Source organism: Spermophilus citellus, assembly GCF_964194105.1.
Source record: "Spermophilus citellus genome assembly, chromosome: 4".
Classification (NCBI taxonomy): Eukaryota; Metazoa; Chordata; class Mammalia; order Rodentia; family Sciuridae; genus Spermophilus; species Spermophilus citellus.
In genome coordinates this window covers 24,500,449-24,517,414 of record NC_138185.1, presented here as the reverse complement: position 1 = coordinate 24,517,414, position 16,966 = coordinate 24,500,449, and the positions used below count along the sequence as shown (strand labels likewise).

The window sequence follows — 16,966 nt, the reverse complement described above, 5'->3', positions numbered from 1 at the left end:
CATGTCACTCCTTTTCCCAGGCAGGGCCCCAAAGCCAGGGCCCAGAGGACACAGGGGCCTGGACCAAGAAAACCTGTACCAGCTCTGGTGAAGCATCCACTCTGAAGGTGCGACACTCCAGACAGGAATCAGCTGAGGGTATTTGCTTTTTTAGCACTGGGGACTGAACCCAGAGGGACTCCACCTCTTAGCTACATCCCCAGTTCTTTTTAAAATTTATTTTCCCTGGGGCTGGGAATCCAATCCAGGGCCTCAGGCATGCCGGGCAAGCACTTTACACTGAGCTGCACTCCCAGTCTGGAATGGACCGATTTTGAAGACAGGTATCCTGCCCTGAGTTTCTGGTCAGGGAGGCGCAGGGTCCCATCACCACGTAGGAGAGAGGAGGCAACGTGAGAGGTGACCACTGCCTTTATTGCCTCTGTGCTGGGGTCGTGGGGTGGGGTTCAGAAGTCTCTGGGGACAGCAGGTGACTCTAAGCCCAAATTATTGCTACTTGGCAAGATCACCTTGGGGGCTTCCCATAGTGCCCTGAGAATGGATGGGTTGTGAGCATGCAAATGATATTTGGACCAGCCCAGGTTCCTCCAGAGGTCTGTGGTGTAGCCTCAGGTGCTGGATGGAAGTCTGGTGCTGGCCCAGGAGGGTGATGGGGACACCCAAGTCCCTACCCCATACTGATCTGGCCCAACCTCAAGGGTTGAGGTTTGAGGGGTTGGGGGTCCCTGAGCTCAGCCCTGGTTCTGCTGCTGGTTGGGGAAGAGCAGAAGCCTGGCCCCAAGACAGCAGGAAGGAAGCAGGACGCCACTAGGCAGCCAGAGAGGGAAGGGCCCTGGCTGGTCACAGCAACGCAGGGGCAGAGGGGACCAGAATTCACACTAATAAATAAGTAAATAGCAAGCAGCCCAGTCCTCGATCCCTGGGCTGAGCCTCCCCCAGTGGGCCAGGCTCTGGGGCTTCCAGGAGAAGGCAGCATCCTTGGTCTTAGTGTTGAGTTGACCAGTGCAGAAGGCTCTAGAAGGAGACAGGCAGGGCCTCAGGGTCCTCAGCTTAAGCAGGTCAGGCTCAGTTGTTATTCATAACCCACCAGGAGGCTGTGGGTCAGAGGTCGGGGGTCAGGAGCCATCAGGGGCCCCTTGCCCCCCGGGGGGGTTCCAGGGCTGTGGAGACCCTGTGGGCTGCAGCCCACCTGGGAAGAACACGGTGGTGAGGGTGTCTGGAGCCCGCAGGTGGTCGATGAGGACGCGCTGGAAGGCCTTGCTGCAGGGTGACTGCTGGTGCCTGGGGACAGCCATGGAGGGGACCAAGGCTGAATCCATCTGCTCCAGGATCAGGGTCACCTGCTCTTGGGTCCCCCCACCGCATTTTGCTGCCTGATTTAGATCCTGACCTTTCCCATAATGGCTGGGCCTCACTCTCCTCCGTGGAGGAGGTCAGAGTGTCTGCTTCACTGAATGTATGAGGCCCCCATATAGGGTGCACGTGGCACTCAGCAACAGTGTCGCTCACTGAGCGCCTCCTGTGTACCTGGCACTGCATTCTGGGGTGTGTGTGAGAGAGAGGCTCTGGGAGGGGGCCTCCCGCTCTCCCTCCTCAGCTCTGCATTCAGGTCCTTACACATCGGATTTTGCCCCTGGAGGCTGGACTGCCATTGCCCCCATTTTAAAATGGAGGCGATGGGCTCAGCTAGCTTGGGTAGCTCAGCTGAGGTCACACTCCAGTGATTGGGAGGGCAGGGCTTGAAGGCAGACCTGGCGGCTCGGGCCACCTCAGAGTCAGCCAGCAGAGGAGCACGTACCTTCTCCAGGAGGCTTCATCCCGCCAGAACTCGTACAGGCTGAAGGAGGCGCTGCCCAGCAGCTTCTGAGCGGATACACTGTGGGGCCAGAGAGACCAGGCCAGGCCAGGCCAGGGCCACCCTGCCAGGCCTCACAGGACCCCGCCCAGGACGCCCAGCCCAATATCCCTCTCATGCACCCCCGCCCCACCTCAGCTGTCCCACCAGCTGGCAGAGACTCACTGCAGACAGTGGCTCTGGGCTCTGGTGAAGTCCACGTAGCAGCACAGGGCCCGGTGGAAGTCCTGCAGGGCTTCCTCTGCCACCTGCACCTGCCTCTGGGCGACGAGGATGTGCTGATGAGGGAGGCATCTGGTCAGCTGAGTAGGGCAGGCCCAGGGGGAGGACTCTGCCCTTCCTGGCCTGGGCCCATCCCACTGGCTCACACTGGGGTTATGTCCCTGCCGCCAACAAGCCCCTCGGCGTCTCTGACTCTATCCTCCAAGATCATAGCCTTAACCCAGCCATTGTCCCCCTGTTCTGCAGAATGCCACCACTTTCTTCTGCCCCCCTCAGTTTCTATCCACTGTCCCCCTCAGTTTCTATCCACTGCCCCAGACGTGACTTTCAGAAGTATAAGTGAATGAAAGCTAACACTGAGAGAGCAGTGGTTTCTTTTCTTTTCTGTAGGATTTAACCCAGGGGCACTCTACCATTGAAGTATATCCTCAGCCCCTCCCCCTTTTTGCTAAATTGCTGAGGCTGGCCTCAAACTTGTGATCCTCCTGTCTCAGTCTCCTGAGTCTTTAGAATTACAGGCATGTGCCACTGTGTCCAGTTAGAGAGGCAGTGATTTCTGCAGGATTATATAGCAAGGACCAGAACCCAGCACCTGCTGGCCAGACCTGGGGAATGGGGCACATATGACAGCAGAGGGTGGGCTCCATAAAGCCCTCACTTCATGAGCACCCCTACTCCCTAGCATCCAGCAGCTACCTCTGCCCAGGCTCACCGAGTCAGGACCATTAGCAAGGTCCTCTTCATGCAGGGGCTCCAGCCGGGGGGCCTGTAAGGGACACAGAATGGGGGCTGAGCCCCTGGCAAGTGTGCCTGGGTGAATGCCAGGGATGCTTCCCAAGGGTGCTGACCACAGGGCCACTCACTTTACACTCCAACTGGTCTATGAGCTCCTGGAGGCGGTTCACCTGGAGCCGCCACTGCATCTCCGCCTCTGAGCTCCGTCCTGGGGTGGAGGCCAGGCCAGGGTCAGCTGTGGGTCCCAGAGGCTGGGAGGCCACTGGAGCAATGGAGGAGCAGGCACTATGGACACAGAGGTGCCACGCCTGCCCTGGACCCCATGCAGCCAGGCCTCCCCCCCTACCCCAGGCACACCTATGTCAGAGGAGCCAGGAGACCAGGACGGTGACCAGCTGACGTTCCTCAGGGCCCTGCGTCCTGCCCGCCGGCTGCCACGGGGCCTGCTCTGCACTTCCACATTCTGTTCACTTGACCTGGGGAAGTGGAGGGTCAGCCTGCGGCCCCCAGACCCTCGGGCCAAGGACTGGGGTTCCCGGAGAGAACCAGGCTTGAGTGGGCAAAGGTCTCCTCAGAGAAGCTACCCCTCCTCACCCCTCCCTGCCCAAGACTTGGGGCTCCATGATGTGGAGCTATAGAATGTGATGACACCAGGGGTCTGGAATGCAGGGACAATGGGCATTCCTGCGCTGGCCCCCAGGCTGGCGGGGCCCTCACATACCGCAGGCCACAGGCCTGGACCTCCAGGGTTTCCGACGCTCCCTCCAGTGAGCTCTGCAGAGCTTGCAGCTGGCCCACCGTCTCCCGCAGCAGGAAACGTGTCACAAACTGGTCCACCTTGGAGGCCTGCTCATACTCCTGGGGGCAGAGAGGAAGTGGACAGCATCTCTGAGCCCTGAGCAGGTATTTCCGAGTGGTGAGTCACCTCCCTGGTTGGCTGCCTTATGCCCATCCGGGTAACAGAGGAGTATAAAGAGGGGGAGCATCAGACCTGGCCCAAACAGTGGGGCACCGAGACTCAGGGCAGGGAGGACCTGGACCCTTCCTTGTCCAGCCCTGGCCTCTCCTGCTGGGACTTGTGAGGCCAGCCCACAGGGAGCAGCTGGCAGCTGGGGTGCTGGGCCCTTTTGGATCTCAAATCCTCTTCCTCTTGGGCCTACCACCTTGGGCAGCATGGCTAGTGAGGCTCTGTCATAATCCCACAGGGTGACAGGGTGGGGCTGGTAGTGGTGGTCACAGGCATCCAAGGGCTAATTTGGCACACGGTGCAAGATGATGGTGTGATGTGGCCCCATATTGACCCAGCTGGCCCCAAACTTGCAATCGACGTGTGTCCACACATGTATTCATTCATTCAACCTTGCCACCAAAGGTCACCACATGCTCTCTGGAGTTACCAATACAAGATAACCTGTTGACTTGTACACAACACACACACACACAGGCCAGCACCTCCTCCCAGTCTGACCATGTGCCAGGCCCTGTGCCACCCACTTTGGGATTCTCAAAAGAGACTTCTCAACCACCTTCACCTTCCTGTGCCCTAGTTTCCTCAGCTATAAAACAAGAATGAAAAGTCTCATCCCACTGAGCTACTGGGAGCCTCCCTTGGTTAATTCCTACCTAGGACTAGGCCCAGTACCCAGCACAAGAGTTTCAATACCAGGAGAACTGTCGACATTTTTGTCAAATACACTGCTAATGAGGAATCTGCCCACTTGTGACCCAGCAGTCACAGATGTCTTGAGAATTCCTCAGCCCCATATCTATTTCTCTCTCTCTCTCTCTCTCTCTCTCACACACACACACACACACACACACACACACACACACCCATGACGGGAGTCCTGGAGAAAGAGGGATGGAGTCATATTTTTCTTAGGCTAGTGTTTCTGTCTGCATGAAATCCTTCCAGTGAACTCCCTTTCGGTGCTGAAGATGTTTGATCAGTTTCTGTGATCAGTTTTTTTTGCAATCAAAAACTTAGCTGGCTCAAGCACCCACTCTGTGTCAGGCACTATCCTAGGAATAATTCCACTTAACCTTCATAACAATTTACAGGAACCATAACCGACACTATTTTGCAGATGAGAAGATTGAGGTCTAGAGAGGTTGATTTCTTCAGTCAAGGTCACAAAGCTAGTTAGTGACAGGGCCAGATTTCAAAGCCAAGCCACAGAAATGCCTTTCCACTCACCACCAAGCTCCTTAAAAGCACTGCTTCATTGATGATCATTTGCCCAGTTTTACAGCTGGGAAATCAAGGTCAGAGGTCACAGACAGTGTGAATGGAGCCCAGATTCACCTGGAAGTTCTGAGGGCAGGAGGTTGGAGTCCAGCTGGTGAGGTGGACCCATGAGGTCACAATGTAGCTTCCCTCCTATACCCCACCCCCCTGCAGGGCCCCAGGTCAGAGGGCAGGGCAGAGGCAGCATGGGCTGTGGCCCCCAGTGGTAACCAGCCCTACCATGGGAAACAACAGTTCCCACAAGAGGACCAAAGCACCCAAGCAGGCCCACAAGGAGAGGCCACCGGACATGGACAAGGGCCGGCGGAAACAGTTCTCCAGCCACCTCCAGCGGAAGAAGCCAAGTGTGAGTTTGGGGAGGTGGAGGAACAAGTAGGGGGTGGGAATAGGAAGTCCTGGACAGGAGGGGATGCTCTAAGTGTGGGCCTGTGGGCAGAAGTCCTAGAGGGGTTACAGCATCCCTCCAGAGGACAGAGGTTCCAGAAGTCCACATGGGTGGGTGTGGGGGGTCCTGAAACCCAGAAGGGACGGCAAGGGTTCCAAAACCTAGAAGGGTCTACAAGATCTGTGAGCCCAGGAAGATGGACAGAAGTGGGATTCCCCCGATCCTGGACAAAAATGGGCCTGGAGGTCAGGCATGGGGAAGTAGCCCTCGTTGATACCACTGTGGCTGTGACACAGGGAATTCCCTTGCGCCCTCTCTCCAGACCGCAGGCTCAAAACATACCACTTTACCCCTCTTCACCTGGGGAGAGGCCCTTGGCCAGGCTGAGGTGGGTGAGAGCCCCAGGCATCAAGGCTGGAGGGGAGGCAGGGAACCCAGCAGTAGGTCGGTCTGGGGCGGGTGAGGGCTTCCAGAGGGGATGGCGGGGTCCCGGCAAGCCAGTGGGGTGGGGAGGGTCCCTGACCTCTAGTGGGGACACACGGGTGCGCCTTCCCAGGACCCGATGGGATCCCCGCACTCCCACGCGTGGCAAGAAGACAAAGGTCCCAGAAATATAACAGTTCCTGGGAGGAGACGGGCTCTGGAGGGTGGTGCGCTCCTCCGCAGGCGCGACCTTCCCTCCCGCCCACCCACCCCCAGACCAAGATCGTGCTGCTTTTCCCGCTGGACAAGCGGCAGCAGCTGGCCGAGGCTGCTGCGGCGGCGGCGGCGGGTCCTAGCGCACGGCCCGGCCGGTCGGGTGAGAACGCATCCGGCGCCCCGGCGGCGGCGCCCATGCTGCGAGGGGCGGGCGACTGCGCTGAGACGCGCGAAGGCGCGCGCGCGAGAGAGATGAAGAAAATCCTGGTTCTGCTGCTGCTGCTGGACGCGCGGCTGCAGGAGGAGGGGCGCCGCGCGGGGAGCGGGGCCGGATCGGGGGGCGGACCCGGAGGCGGGGCCAAGGCCGCGCAAGGTTGGCAGCGGCTGTACGCGCGCCTGCTGACCGAGAGCGAGGCGGACGGCGAGGGCGACCCTGGAGAGGAGCAGCCCCGCAAGCGGCGCCGCTGCCCTCGCCCGAGGCCCTGAGCGGGGGCCCCGCCCAGCCCCGGCCCCGGGATCCAGCCCAATAAAGAGCGCAGAACAACTCTGGAGTCTGCTGGTTCTGTCCCGGGCTACAGGGGCAGGGGTGAACGAGAATTTAGCCGATGCAGTTACCGCCGATGGCCTGGAGCTGGGGCACTTGCTTGTGACACAAGGGTCAAAACTCCAGACCCTAATCAGACCCTGCCAGGTCTTGCAAGCTCAAAGTAGGTGGACTCTGGCAAATCTGGTCTTGGCTACGCTGGAAGGACCTGTTTCCAGCAAAGGCCTGACATCTCCAAGAGTCCCTAGCATTCAGGAATCTTCCTCAGGCAGAGGGAGAGGTCCCGGCAGATAGGCAGCACCCCAGGGAGAACAGCAAGGATCCCCAGGCAGATGGTGAAGCCTGAGATGCAGATTCTGCCTATGGGAGCAGCCAGGAGGAGGAGCTGGAGTCTCTGGGCCTCTGACCCATCACTCCTACCCCCATTGTGCTCCATGACTCCCAAGGCACCTCAAATTCATCCCTTGCCCTACTCTGTACTGTCCCTCCTCACATTTCACCAAAGACTTCTTCCAAACAGTGTCTAGGGCAGTTCACTCCCCTTCTAAGTCTCGCTGGTTCTCCACTGCGCTCTGGGACTATGCAGGTCTTCTCCCCAGCCTCTATCTTCCCCTCTGAGGGCCTTTCAGTGGTGCCCCCTCATCCCTGCTCTAGCCAAATCAGCACTTGTGGTCTCCATGTGAGGCTCACTTCATATATCACAAGAGGCCCAGTACAATCTGGGCTGCCTCTCCTCACCACACTCTCTTGGTTCTCAAACCCAGCTCCAGGACCTAAAGCCACCCCAGCATGCCATATCTGCAGCCTGCCTTCCTACCCCACACTGATGACCAATCTCAGAAAGCCCCCTTTGGGGGTAGCCCAGCTCACTAGCGCCACAGGTCTAGCTTCTGCTACAGATACACTTTTGTTACTGTCAACACAAGGGACATCCCCTCCAGAAGGCCTACATCACAGGAGGTTGCATGACCCATACAGCAGCCCCTACATTGTGAGAACTGACTCTTCTGCCATCCAGATGGTTATAGTCAGGATAACTGCACTTCTGTGTTCGAGACTAGCCCAAACTGACTTTTATCAGCCCCTTCTCTGGGACTGAAATTTGGGAGCTGTAAGGGACAATGATTTCTACATGAACGTGGACTGGCTAAAGCCAGTCTTCAGAGGAATAAAAACCTCACAAAGACTGCACATCCTGGTTCCCCTCAACCCTGAGGTCAGACTCTCTTCCTGAAAACTGATTTCACCCTTATCCTTGGTATCCATAAGATAAACAAGATTCAGTATAAAACCCTTATTTTAGTTGGCCTGCCTGGTGGTGCGCACCCAGTGGCTCAAGAGGCTGAGACAGGAGGACCGAAAGTTCAAAGCCAGCCTCAGCAATTTATCAAGGCGCTAAGCAACTCAGTGAGACCCTGCCTCTAAATAAAAATACAAAATTGGGGTGGGGATGTGGTTCAGGAGTTGAGTGCCCCTGGGTTCAATTCCGTGTACCCCCCAAAACAAAACAAAACAAACAAACAAAAACCTTTCTCTTTAGCAAGTGAAAGGGCTGTACATCTGGCAAGAATAGAGCAGATAATCCAGCTATTTTGGGAAGGAACCAGACTGTGCTGGGCAGCTGAGGCCAGAACATGAATGCCCAAAGGAAGATAGGTCCAGCGTTTTCTTGGGGGGAGGGGCCAGAGACGCTCAGTCAGTGGTGAGGTCACAAAGAGCCCCAGTACAAGTTCTCTTCTCTGACGGTCCTCTCCCACCTCCACAAGGAGAAACTTCTTTAGCCAAGCCAGCGAGAGGTGCCAGGAGACTGCCTGGAGCTTAAGGGTTAGCCAGGACTCCAGCATCCCCACAGGGGGGATATATGTCCTGATGGCCTTGCCACAAGGGCCTTCCATTGCCTGAGCTCTGCTTTCCCAGCAGTTTCTCAGTATCCAAAGGAGTTGGCCTGGCCCTCCCGTCATCCACCCCAGCAAGACCCGAGGAGGCGGGTCCGTGCGACCACGACGAGTCCCGAGGAAGTGCTGGGCCTGGAGGAGCCTGGAGCTTGCAACCTAGGACAGCCAAACCGAGCCGCCGCTGGGACCCGCCGCTGGGACCCCGCGGGAGCAGAGGTAGACCCTGGAGCTGAGGGCGGGGCCTCCGGCCTAGGGCGGAGCCACGAGCAGAAAAGAAGGCGGCCACTCTGCTCGAAGGGGTGGGGGGCACACGACCGGCGGACGAAGTCATGGACTGAGAGGGACAATCATCCAGCGCAGAAAAAACTAGGACTTGGAGGCTCAGGCGGACCAGGCTCTGGGGCCGGGCCGAGTCTCTGAGGGCTGAGCCTTAGCCGGAAGGTGGCGTCTGCGTCCCGCAGCCGCCGGGGCCGCCGGCGGCACTCCCTGGGCCACGTCGCCGTGGTGGTGGACCTGGGCTCGGGCTTCACAAAGGCGGGCTTCGCGGGCGAGGAGGAGCCGCGCATAGTACTGAAGAGCTCCAGTCTGGTGCCCAGCTGGGACCGGTCCGTGCAGCCAGGCACGCTGGGCTGCGAGCTGGCAGGCGGCGTGGTGCGGGCGCACCCCATCAAGCACGGCGTGGTGGTGGACTGGGAGGCGCTGGAGGGGCTCTGGCAGCGCCTGCTGGTGGGCGGCCTGCGAGTGCTGCCGGAGCAGTGGCCGGTGCTGGTGAGCAACTCGCCATCGGCGCCACCTGAGGACCGCGAGAAAGCGGCTGAGCTGCTGTTCGAGACCCTGGCAGTGCCCGCGTGCCACATGGCCAGCACCGCGCTGCTGGCGCTCTGCTCCTCTGGCGCGCTCAGCGGGCTGGCCGTAGAGGCAGGCGCGGGCGTGTGCCACGCCACGCCCATCTACGGGGGTCACTCGTGGCACAAAGCCACTTTCCGGCAGGATGTAGCAGGCAGCACCTTGTCGCGCTACTTGCGAGACCTGCTGGTGACAGCGTGTCCCAACATCGGGGTGCAGGCCTTGCCCCGCAAGACCATCACACAGCTTAAGAAGCGCTGCTGCTATGTGTCGCTGGATTTCGAGGGTGATCTCCGTAACCCTGCCCGCCACCATCCTGCCAGTTTCTGCGTGGGCAAGGGGTGCTATCTGCGCATCACCAGCGAGCGTTTCTGTTGCCCCGAACCCATCTTCCAGCCGTGTCTGCTTGGCCATTCTGAGCCAGGACTGGCTGCACTGGCCTTCCAGGCACTGCAGAAAATGCCCCCAACACTGCGAACAGGGCTAGCCAACACTGTGGTGCTCGCCGGCGGTTCCACGCTTTTCCCTGGCTTCATTCAGCGCCTGGACCTGGAGCTGGAGGGTCAGTGCCGGCGGCACGGCTATCCCGCCCTACGGCCCCACCTGGTGGCCAACCCTGGGCGTGGCTCAGCTGTGTGGACTGGAGGCTCCATGGTGGCCTCCTTGGGCTCCTTCCAGTGTGATTGGATGACTCGCGCCATGTACCAGGAATGTGGCTCCAGGCTGGTGCACGAAGTGTTCAACTGAGCCATGTTTGCCAGGAGGTGGTGGTGCAACCTGGGGACTGCAGGGACATTGGCTCTAGGTTGAGTCACTGTCCTATCAGCCTTGAGACTAGATAAAGAATGTCAAGTGTTTGGAGCTGGCAGGCTCATCATGTGGAGGTGGGTCAACTCCACTCCCTTTCTGGATCAGGAGGGGGCGGATGGGACCCACTGGGCCCTCACCGTTGACTTGCAGTTTGAATCCCCCAACCCACTGCCAGTTCAGAGAATGTCAGTCCAGCTGTCCATTTGCAAGGCCAGGCCCAAGGCTATGTCACATGAAAGCAATCAGTAGAAGCCCTGTCCCTAGTTGTGTGATCTTTTAAACTCTGGAATCTCAGTTTCCCTTTTGGTATAAAGTGGGGTCAGAGGACTGAGGATGTAGCTGACAGATACAGCACTTGCCTAATGTGTGCAGAGCCCTGGATTCAATCCCCAATAGAGGAAAAATAAAAAATAATTTAAAAAGGCAGGATGGGCACTCCCAGAGCTGCTCACTGCTCCTCCCCACCCAGCCCCAACTGGAGGAGCTGCGGGGCAAAAGGAAGTGGAGACATTTCTTAAAAGGAGCACAGGACTGGAGAGGTGGCTGCCTGCCTATATGCCTGAGGCCCTGAGTTTGACTCCCAGCACTGCAGGGGGAGAGGGAAGAATACATAAAGGGAGGGGTGGCTTATTTTTTTGAAGTCACTCTCCAAGGACTTGGAGCCCTAGCTGTCAACACCGTTTACACTTGTGCCCAAAGGTGTCCACACATGCACACAAACACATGGCCACACACATACCTGCCTATTCACATATGTCCTTAGGGCAAGACCCCATGGCTCCATGCACCAGCACAGGCTTTGGGCATGATGAGCTCGTCCCCCCATGAACCAGCCCATGCCCACTGGGTTCCGGCTTGATAGTTCCCAGCATTTATGTCTGGCCAAAACCAAAAACAGCAACGCTGCTCCAGGTCTAAAGCACCCACTGTGTGCAAGGCCTTGTTCTGGGTGCTGGGAACAAAGAAAAAACTTATGCAAAAATCCCTGCCTACATTCTCATTTAATTATCACAACAAAAGTACAGACAGATGAGGAAACTGAGGTCCAGAGAGGCAAAGAGGCATAGCCACTAAGTGGGAGAAGCTCTGCAGGCTTGAGCCATGACAACAGAGTGTCCAAAGCATAGCAGATACCCATGTGGGAACCCACCATCAGCCACTCCACTCACCAGCTTGGTGGCGTCCATGGCAGTGAGTACTGCACGGTTCAGTGACTCCAGTGCAGCCAGCACAGGCCGGTAGACACCCAGGCGTTTGGAGAAGTAGTCTGCAAGGAGAAGAGGTGCTCACGGGTTCTGAGCCCTGCTTCCCAATTGGGAATTTGGCCACCTAGAGTTCCCCAGCTACCAAGCAGTTCTCATATCCTGAACCCAGCCCCTTCTGTCCCATCAGGAACCCAGCAACAGCCCCTCACCATATCCACCTGCCCAGGGACCTGGGAAACATGCACCTACTCACCACATAGTTTATCTGTTTCTAAATTGCTGCAGAGGAAAAAAAAAGACACCCTTCAGACCCTGAGGCCTGGTCTGGCAAACTGGAATGTCCCCAACCCACCCCTGACCCCCAACTCAGCCTGACAAGGAATTTGGGGTATCTGGTCAGTGAGTGGGGGGGAGCGCTGCAGACAAAAGGGTCCAGCGCAGTCTTGGGAGCCCCGCATGCCAGCCTAGAGTCTGGGGTTTATCCTGAGGAGACGGAAGGGAAGGCGTATACATGTGTGATGTGTGTGCACCAGAACGAGGAAGCTGGGAGGAGCTCACTCGCCCTGCCAAGATGTGTAGATGTGGGAGCACACGTGGGAAGATGTGGGAAGGGGTGTGTGTGTGCACCTGCACCCCTGGGTGGAGGCGGGTGGAGGCAGGCGGAGCCCAGCTGTCCCCAGGCAGCCTCTGGTTCCTGCAGGAAGCGGGAATGAAGGGGTTGAGCCACAGGTGGTGACTCAGGTCTATTTTGGGGTTCCAGCCGAAAGCATCGTGGTAGGCAAGGCTGGAAGCGGGGGTAAAGCTGGCACCAAACCCTGGCACCTTTCTTCCCACTACCCACCCCAGTCCTCCAAAAAGAACAGAGGCAGTAGGGGACAAAGTGGGGCTGGGACAACCTGGCCTGGCACTCACCCACGCTCAGTCACCCCCTCGCACTCACTCAGTGGGACAGCCGTCAATGCTGCTGAACAGTTCCCGTAGCTCCCTGGGGCTGAGAACCCCATCGGCAAAATAGTTCTGGAACTCTTCAAATGAGAGCTTGCCATCATCTAGGAGGGGCAGGGACAGAGTCAATGTCCCTGAGCCCAGATCATGCCCTGCCTCCAGGTCCAAGCCCCTCCAGGCCTCCCGGTATCTCACAACCACCTAGCCAGGTGCCATGGGCTCTGAGCTTAGCCCCTGACTGCTGGGAGAAAAGGACTGGAGTCCCCAGAACAGGGGAGGATCCAAATGTTAGCCAAATGAGGAAATGAAAAATCAGCCCGGACACAACTGCAGTACAGCCTGATCTCGCTGGGGAGGAATTAGGGCAGAGTGTCTGGCCCCGAGGCTGGCCAGCTTCACCCTGGGTACACAGACTTCTGTGCTCTGGACCCAGAACCTTCACTGAGAAGCCAGTGGGAGGCCTAGGAAATCTTCCTAAATAGGTGGACTCTGTAAGAAGCTTCAGGCTGGCTCTGGAGGAAATGCTGTCCCTGGGGGACAGGGTAAGCCGAGCGGTGCAATTGAGTGGGATGTTCAAAGATGCCAGAGAGCCTGAATGATGTAGAGAGTCACTAATAAATGGGGAGGGGGAGCTGTGGAGCAGGAGGAGGGGTGGTAAGGCCTGAGGCTCTCCAGAAGGAATACCCCAATCAAAGGGGGGACATGTCTTTTTTTGGGGGGAGAGAAGGGTTGGGGGTATACAGGGATTGAATCAGGGGCGCTATACCACTGAGCCACATCCCCAGCCATTTTTATATTTTGTTTAGAGATAGGGTCTCACTGAGTTGCTTAGGGCCTCACTGTTGCTGAGGCTGGCTTTGAACTCACGATCCTCCTGCCTCATCCTCTCTGCTGGAATTACAGGCATGTGCCACCACACCTAGGCAGGGCATGTGTCTCAGTCAGTGGGTTGGGACAAATGGTTCCCACAATTAAATACCCCATCTCAAGGAGGCTGGAACATGGGGGTGGGGGTGGGGGTGAGGTAAAGATCCAGAGGGAGGGGAGCTCCAGGCAAAATGGCCCCCTCAGCTCAGACCCTCCACTGGCTGGTCACTACAGGGGGCTGTTCCCAGCCATCTAGAGGCAGCAAACCTACAGCGTGCTAGGCTGGACCAGGGGCAGAAGGAGCTGACTCAGATTACTGGACCCCACTGTATCCTTGCCCAAAGGCTGGGTTTAATTGTGTCCTCTGAGCCCTCGATGGATCTAGATGGTAAGTCACACGTGGAAAACGAGACCTCTAAAAATCTGGGTGAAGTACCATTATCCCACCCTTCTAAGCCCCTCACACAGGGAATTTAGAACCCCACATCACCACCAATTAAAGGCTGTGTGACCTCAGGCAGCTTGCTTCCCCTCTCTAGGGTTCTACTCCTTTGTCTGTGAAATGGGTGAGGAATCTCAATCCAGCTGGCACTGCAAGGCAACACAGGTCACATACCGGAAGTACCCATCACTGTGCCAGAGCACTGCGTGAAAACAAGCCCCCACTTCCAGCCTCTACCCAAACCACTCTCCCTCTGCTCTCCCTTCCAAATTTGACTTGGAATAGCACTTCCTCCGGGAAGGATGCATTGATTTGATTTCCCTGTTTCAGGGTCCCCAAGATTTGTCTCCACTCAAATTCTCCCCCAGTTCCCCAACTCTCCCCTGAGTCTCCCTGATGGACTCCCACTCACCACTGAGTCCCAGAGAAAGCAACACTCACCATTCTTGTCTGCTCTGCGGAAAACCTAGAGGACAAAGGGATAGGAGTGGGAGCTGGGTGGGGGTAAGAAGCAAGAGGCGCCACCGGACCCAACAGGGTCCCAGCTGCTCTGCCTCCCTGCTGCCTGGCCTTACCTCCTGCTCAGCCTGCCCCAGCCCCTTGCTCAGCTCAGCCTGCAGGTGCTCTTCCAACAAGGGAGGCACAGGAAGGGCACACAGCAGGTCCCACTGCTTGCTCCCTGCTCCTGCAGAGCCTGGCTCCATGGGGTGCCCCAGGCCAGCTCCTGCACCCCACCTCCCACACCTGGACGCCAGCCTGAGTTCTGTCTGATGCATCAGCCCCTGGCATGGTCCCTGCTTGAAGAAGGTGCAGAGATGGGTCAAGATGCGGTCCAAGGATCCAAACCAGACCTGAACCCCAACTCTGGCCACCCACAGTCCATCCCAGTCTTCGTCCCCTGCATGCCTGTGCATTCCCTTCTTTGCCATACCTCAGTTTTCCCACTAGTGTCCCAAGGAGCAGCCTAGGGTTAACCCTTTCAGGGCCAGGGCTTCCCACAGAGACAACTTTACGTGAGGGCTGTGGGTAGGTTTGCTAGTGCCCGAGGGAGGTGAGGGTGGGGAGGCAAAGATCAGATTTTATTTACAGAGAGGCCGAGATGAAAGGCACCAGAGGCAGTAAAACAGCCTCTCAGGGATCAGAAATTTCCAGGTCCCCCAAAGCTCAGCAAAGGGCAGCCCAGCAGGCCTAAAAAAGAGATGCAGACCAAAGCCTGGACAGAGAGCCCTCATAGCTTCAAGTCCTCACTCCCTTTGGATGATCCCCTCAGGGTCAGTGGGTCTAAAGAATCAACAAATGCCTAGCCTGAATCAGAGAAGGTATGCTACAGGGTTGGGATCACACAGCAGCCCAATGGGGCCTGGGTGGGTGGATGGAGATATGGGCAGGGAGTTAAATTGAGAATTAAGACACCTGGGGCCACACCCAGTAATACCCCTGCTTCAATATGGACATATCCCCTCAGGCCTTGGTGTTCCCATCTGAGAAGCAGGAGGGTCAGCTTTCAGTCAGAACTGTTTGTGGTCAAGGTGCTGAGTCACTGGGGGTTGTGGGGAGGGGGCAGGATTACAGTCTTTCCCACTGGTAGGGACCTCTGGAATGGGGACAGAGCACAGGGGTAAAAGGGAGTGACTGAGACCCAGAAATGCTGCTCCACACTCACAGAAGGGGGCTGCAGGGCCACCTGCTGCCCCATGGAGTGGTACCCAGACCACAGAGGATAGCTGTGGGCAGCCTTCACCAGCTGCGGGACTCCTCTTGCCCTTGGGTCAGAGGGGCTCTGGAGGTACTACTAGGGTCAGGAGAGGGCTCCTAATGTGTCCAGGCGCTCCGGCCCATGCGCCCGGCCAGGCGCCACCACAGAGCAGGGACAGTGACTGCTATCTTAATTGTGTTGACAGTCCCCACCCCCACCAGACAGAGATTGTTTGGGGGTTTGGGACAGCAGGGACAGCGACACTGGAGCAGAGACAAGGAGTGATATGAAGAGACAGGACTGGGGACGCGGAGGCAGCGAGATCGGAATAAGGAAGACAGGGACAGAGGGACAGCTGGGTCAGAGATCGCGAGAGGGACAGGGTCAGGGAGACACGCACTGAGACCGAGATGCGGAAGCACAGAGACGGGGCCGGGAGACGGTGACAGCGAGCCCGGGAGACGCCCCGCCCGCGCCCCACTCACGTCCTGGAAGAGCGCGTGTCCGGCGGGCCCGGCGGCGGCGGCGGCAGCTGGGGATGCAGGGGGCCGCGGGGCCGCGGGCGGCCGGAGCAGGCACACGGTGAGCAGCCCTGCGCACGCCATGGCGCCGCCGCCCGCTCGGCTGGCTGCGCTCCGCCGAGGCTCCCTCGGGCCGGACGCCGCGGCGGGCCGGGGGCTGGGGGCGCCCGCCCATTGGCGCCGGCGCGAGCGCGGCCCCGCCCCCGCCCCGCCCCCGTCAAGCTGGGCCTCGATTTCCCCGTCTGGAGCCAAGGCTGCGCACTGAACGACTCCAGCTTGGACCCTCCCCGCGGGTGCGCCACCGAGGAGTGAGGAACCACCCAAGGGGTCATTTCCACTGGCCGAGCAGATCCACCCAGCGCGGGAGTGCACCGCAGGAGCAGAACGGGAGGGCTGCGCGAACACAGGACTCAAGGCCCAGAGGGTCAGCAGCCAACTGAAGAAGCGAAACCCAAGGTTTGTCTGTCTAACGGGGGTAAAAGTGGACGCCCCCATAGGATTGTCGTGGTGATGCATTTGAATGTAAAGGGGTAAAATTGGGCCAGCTCAGAGACCACCCACCCGACGGTCTATTACACAGGTCCATGCTGCTGTCACTCCCCCCTTTCCCAGGTCTCAAGTGTCCTGACCCCACAGTCTGCACTTTCAGAGTCCTCAGCCTTCTTTCCCCCCAAGCTATTTGGGCTCTCCCTTCAACGGTCTCTGTACAGCTGCCAGAGGGAGCTTTAAATATGAAACAGGACATGTCCCTCCTTAGACTGCCTGGTGACTGTACCCTGAATAAAACCCTAGAATGAATGTCTCTCCTCCCTCAGGACTCCAGCCTCATTAGGTCAGCTCCTCTGACCTGCCCCACTGGGCCCCAGGGCCTCTTTGCCCATACTTTTTTCTCTGCTTGGTGTGTTCCTCTTCCTTCCTCCAGTTAACCCCTATTGACCCTCAGTTTTCAGCCTAAGCACCACCTCTTCCAGAAAGCTCTCCCCTAATTTTTCTTTTGCACAAATTCCCATCAAAACACCCTTGAGGGGAGGGAACCCACTCACCCCAAGACTGGAAAGTACCTGACACAGATACAAATGCAGTCCATTGTATTTGTTGCACGTTTACTAAT

At 58.0% G+C, this 16,966-nt stretch overlaps 4 protein-coding genes across 7 annotated transcripts in view; 3 read left to right on the top strand and 1 right to left on the bottom strand.

The window, feature by feature from the left end:
* The window catches only part of CBFA2T2 (CBFA2/RUNX1 partner transcriptional co-repressor 2), a 143,780-nt gene extending 143,531 nt beyond the window's left edge, over positions 1–249 (top strand). Inside the window, exon 12 of the mRNA XM_081292459.1 lies at positions 21–249. Coding sequence (XP_081148585.1) covers positions 21–105 — 85 coding nt within the window. The 3' untranslated portion in view covers positions 106–249. The remainder of the gene's footprint in view (positions 1–20) is intronic.
* Positions 250–393: 144 nt separating this feature from the next.
* On the bottom strand, positions 394–16,652 carry NECAB3 (N-terminal EF-hand calcium binding protein 3). 4 transcript variants are annotated; one of them, XM_081292467.1, is made up of 13 exons: positions 15,820–16,652; positions 14,080–14,104; positions 12,325–12,433; positions 11,638–11,663; positions 11,349–11,446; positions 3,534–3,670; positions 3,170–3,288; positions 2,941–3,074; positions 2,790–2,843; positions 2,021–2,133; positions 1,799–1,876; positions 1,190–1,281; positions 394–1,094 (listed from the first exon to the last, which is right to left on the bottom strand). In XM_081292467.1, exons 1-13 carry the CDS (start codon positions 16,369–16,371, stop codon positions 1,066–1,068), a joined length of 1,566 nt encoding a protein of 521 aa, XP_081148593.1. In that variant the 5' UTR covers positions 16,372–16,652; the 3' UTR covers positions 394–1,065. The 4 variants fall into 4 exon arrangements, with proteins under 4 accessions (XP_081148593.1, XP_081148594.1, XP_081148596.1 ...); XM_081292468.1 differs by having other exon boundaries at positions 2,941–3,020; XM_081292470.1 differs by lacking the exon at positions 1,190–1,281.
* Positions 5,281–7,027, top strand: LOC308647928 (uncharacterized protein C20orf144; the record flags this gene model as incomplete). Its single annotated transcript, XM_081292488.1, has 3 exons — positions 5,281–5,406; positions 5,768–5,833; positions 6,145–7,027. 3 exons carry the CDS (start codon positions 5,281–5,283, stop codon positions 6,568–6,570), a joined length of 618 nt encoding a protein of 205 aa, XP_081148614.1. The 3' UTR covers positions 6,571–7,027.
* Positions 9,238–10,153, top strand: ACTL10 (actin like 10). Its single transcript, XM_081292483.1, has one exon. It carries the CDS (start codon positions 9,379–9,381, stop codon positions 10,114–10,116), a length of 738 nt encoding a protein of 245 aa, XP_081148609.1. The 5' UTR covers positions 9,238–9,378; the 3' UTR covers positions 10,117–10,153.
* Positions 16,653–16,966: the final 314 nt, after the last annotated feature.